Below are 3,020 nucleotides of genomic sequence, written 5' to 3' on the forward strand. Positions count from 1 at the left end.
TTATCATGTTATGAGCACCTTATTAGCATGTTATTAGCACATTATTAGCATGTTATTAGCATGTTATTAGCACCGTATTCGCATGTTATTGGCACATTATTAGCATGTTATTAGCACCTTATTAGCATGCTATTAGCACCTTATTAGCATGCTATTAGCACCTTATTAGCGTCTCATTAGCATGTTATTGGTACCTTATTAGAATGTTTTTAGCACCTTTTTAGCGTGTTATTAGCACCGTATTAGCATCTCATTAGCATGTTATTAGCACCATATTAGCATGTTATTGGTACCTTATTAGAATGTTTTTAGCACCTTATTAGCGTGTTATTAGCCCCTTATTAGCATGTTATGAGCACCTTATTAGCGTGTTATTAGCACCTTATTAGCGTGTTATTAGCACCTTATTAGCATGTCATTAGCACCTTATTAGCGTGTTATTAGCACCTTATTAGCGTGTTATTAGCACCTTATTAGCATGTTATTAGCACCTTATTAGCATGTTATTAGCACCTTATTAGCATGTTATTAGCACCTTATTAGCATGCTATTAGCACCTTATTAGCGTCTCATTAGCATGTTATTGGTACCTTATTAGAATGTTTTTAGCACCTTATTCGCGTGTTATTAGCACCTTATTAGCATGTTATTAGCACCTTATTAGCATGTTATTAGCACCTTATTAGCGTGTTATTAGCACCTTATTAGCGTGTTATTAGCACCTTATTAGCATGTTATTAGCACCCTATTAGCATGTTATTAGCACCTTATTAGCATGTTATTAGCACCTTATTAGCGTGTTATTAGCACCTTATTAGCATGTTATTAGCACCTTATTAGCATGTTATTAGCACCTTATTAGCGTGTTATTAGCACCTTATTAGCGTGTTATTAGCACCTTATTAGCATGTTATTAGCACCCTATTAGCATGTTATTAGCACCTTATTAGCGTGTTATTAGCACCCTATTAGCATGTTATTAGCACCTTATTAGCATGTTATTAGCACCTTATTAGCAAGAATGATGTATTGCTCTTACCTACGTATTAAATGATTCTCTAAATTTAAACTAACTCAGTCCTTTATATATTCTGATCCCAGGTCAGTCCATTAACCAGGAGTACTGGAATAAGATATAGAACTCAGTCCTTTATATATTCTGATCCCAGGTCAGTCCATTAACCAGGAGTACTGGAATAAGATATAGAACTCAGTCCTTTATATATTCTGATCCCAGGTCAGTCCATTAACCAGGAGTACTGGAATAAGATATAGAACTCAGTCCTTTATATATTCTGATCCCAGGTCAGTCCATTAACCAGGAGTACTGGGAGAGAACCTACGGTGTAAAGGAAACTCCCTGTTAATCCAGTCCTTTATATATTCTGATCCCAGGTCAGTCCATTAACCAGGAGTACTGGAATAAGATATAGAACTCAGTCCTTTATATATTCTGATCCCAGGTCAGTCCATTAACCAGGCGTACTGGAATAAGATATAGAACTCAGTCCTTTATATATTCTGATCCCAGGTCAGTCCATTAACCAGGAGTACTGGAATAAGATATAGAACTCAGTCCTTTATATATTCTGATCCCAGGTCAGTCCATTAACCAGGAGTACTGGGATAAGATATAGAACTCAGTCCTTTATATATTCTGATCCCAGGTCAGTCCATTAACCAGGAGTACTGGAATAAGATATAGAACTCAGTCCTTTATGTATTCTGATCCCAGGTCAGTCCATTAACCAGGAGTACTGGGAGAGAACCTACGGTGTAAAGGAAACTCCCTGTTAACTCAGTCCTTTATATATTCTGATCCCAGGTCAGTCCATTAACCAGGAGTACTGGAATAAGATATAGAACCTACGGTGTAAAGGAAACTCCCTGTTAACTCAGTCCTTTATATATTCTGATCCCAGGTCAGTCCATTAACCAGGAGTACTGGGAGAGAACCTACGGTGTAAAGGAAACTCTCCGTTAACTCAGTCCTTTATATATTCTGATCCCAGGTCAGTCCATTAACCAGGAGTACTGGGAGAGAACCTACGGTGTAAAGGAAACTCCGTTAACTCAGTCCTTTATATATTCTGATCCCAGGTCAGTCCATTAACCAGGAGTACTGGGAGAGAACCTACGGTGTAAAGGAAACTCCCTGTTAACTCAGTCCTTTATATATTCTGATCCCAGGTCAGTCCATTAACCAGGAGTACTGGGAGAGAACCTACGGTGTAAAGGAAACTCCCTGTTAACTCAAACCCTCTATATCTTCTGATCCCAGGTCAGTCCGGTAACCAGGAGTACTGGGAGAGTCAGTACAAGAGCCTGATCCACAACCTGTCCGCAGGCCTGCTGGAGGAGTACGGGGAAGACTACACGCACGAGACCAAGGAGCTCTTCCAACATTTCGCCCAGTCGGCTAACGAGGACCTGTCACCAGTCATCAACACCATCAGCGAGGCGCTGCTTTCCCCCCGGCCCCTGGTCCGATACTATGCTGGGCCCGGCGTGGGCCTCATGTACTTCGTTTATAGTTATTTCCCTCTGAGACTCTCAGACAAGTTCCTCCAGAGACTATTTGTCCAGAAGAAGATCATCCCACGAGCGCTGAGGAAAGAGAACAACAACAACAACAACAACATCAACAGCAACAACAACGTGGAGAAGATAAAGAAGTAAAACAATGAGATGTGTGTTTGTTTTTTTAGGTAAAAAGTGGTAGCTGTAGGACCCACTTACGTCAGGTAAAACACGCTCATCGTGTTGTTGTCTATTGTTGTTTGAATATTGTGGTTTTTGTGTTGGTGTTCATATTGAAGGGCTCATTATATTGGTGTTCATATTGAAGGGCTCATTATATTGGTCATATTTCATATTGAATTGGGCTCATTATATTGGTGTTCATATTGAAGGGCTCATTATATTGGTGTTCATATTGAAGGGCTCATTATATTGGTGTTCATATTGAAGGGCTCATTATATTGGTGTTCATATTGAAGGGCTCATTATATTGGTGTTCA

General features: G+C 39.5%; 1 protein-coding gene across 1 annotated transcript in view; it reads left to right on the forward strand.

Annotated features, from left to right (window-relative positions):
- Positions 1 to 2,681, forward strand: part of hsd11b2 (hydroxysteroid (11-beta) dehydrogenase 2) — a 13,822-nt gene extending 11,141 nt beyond the window's left edge. Inside the window, exon 5 of the mRNA XM_042312875.1 lies at positions 2,282 to 2,681. Coding sequence (XP_042168809.1) covers positions 2,282 to 2,679 — 398 coding nt within the window. The 3' untranslated portion in view covers positions 2,680 to 2,681. The remainder of the gene's footprint in view (positions 1 to 2,281) is intronic.
- Positions 2,682 to 3,020: the final 339 nt, after the last annotated feature.

Source organism: Oncorhynchus tshawytscha, unplaced genomic scaffold, assembly GCF_018296145.1.
Source record: "Oncorhynchus tshawytscha isolate Ot180627B unplaced genomic scaffold, Otsh_v2.0 Un_contig_9788_pilon_pilon, whole genome shotgun sequence".
Lineage (NCBI taxonomy): Eukaryota > Metazoa > Chordata > Actinopteri > Salmoniformes > Salmonidae > Oncorhynchus > Oncorhynchus tshawytscha.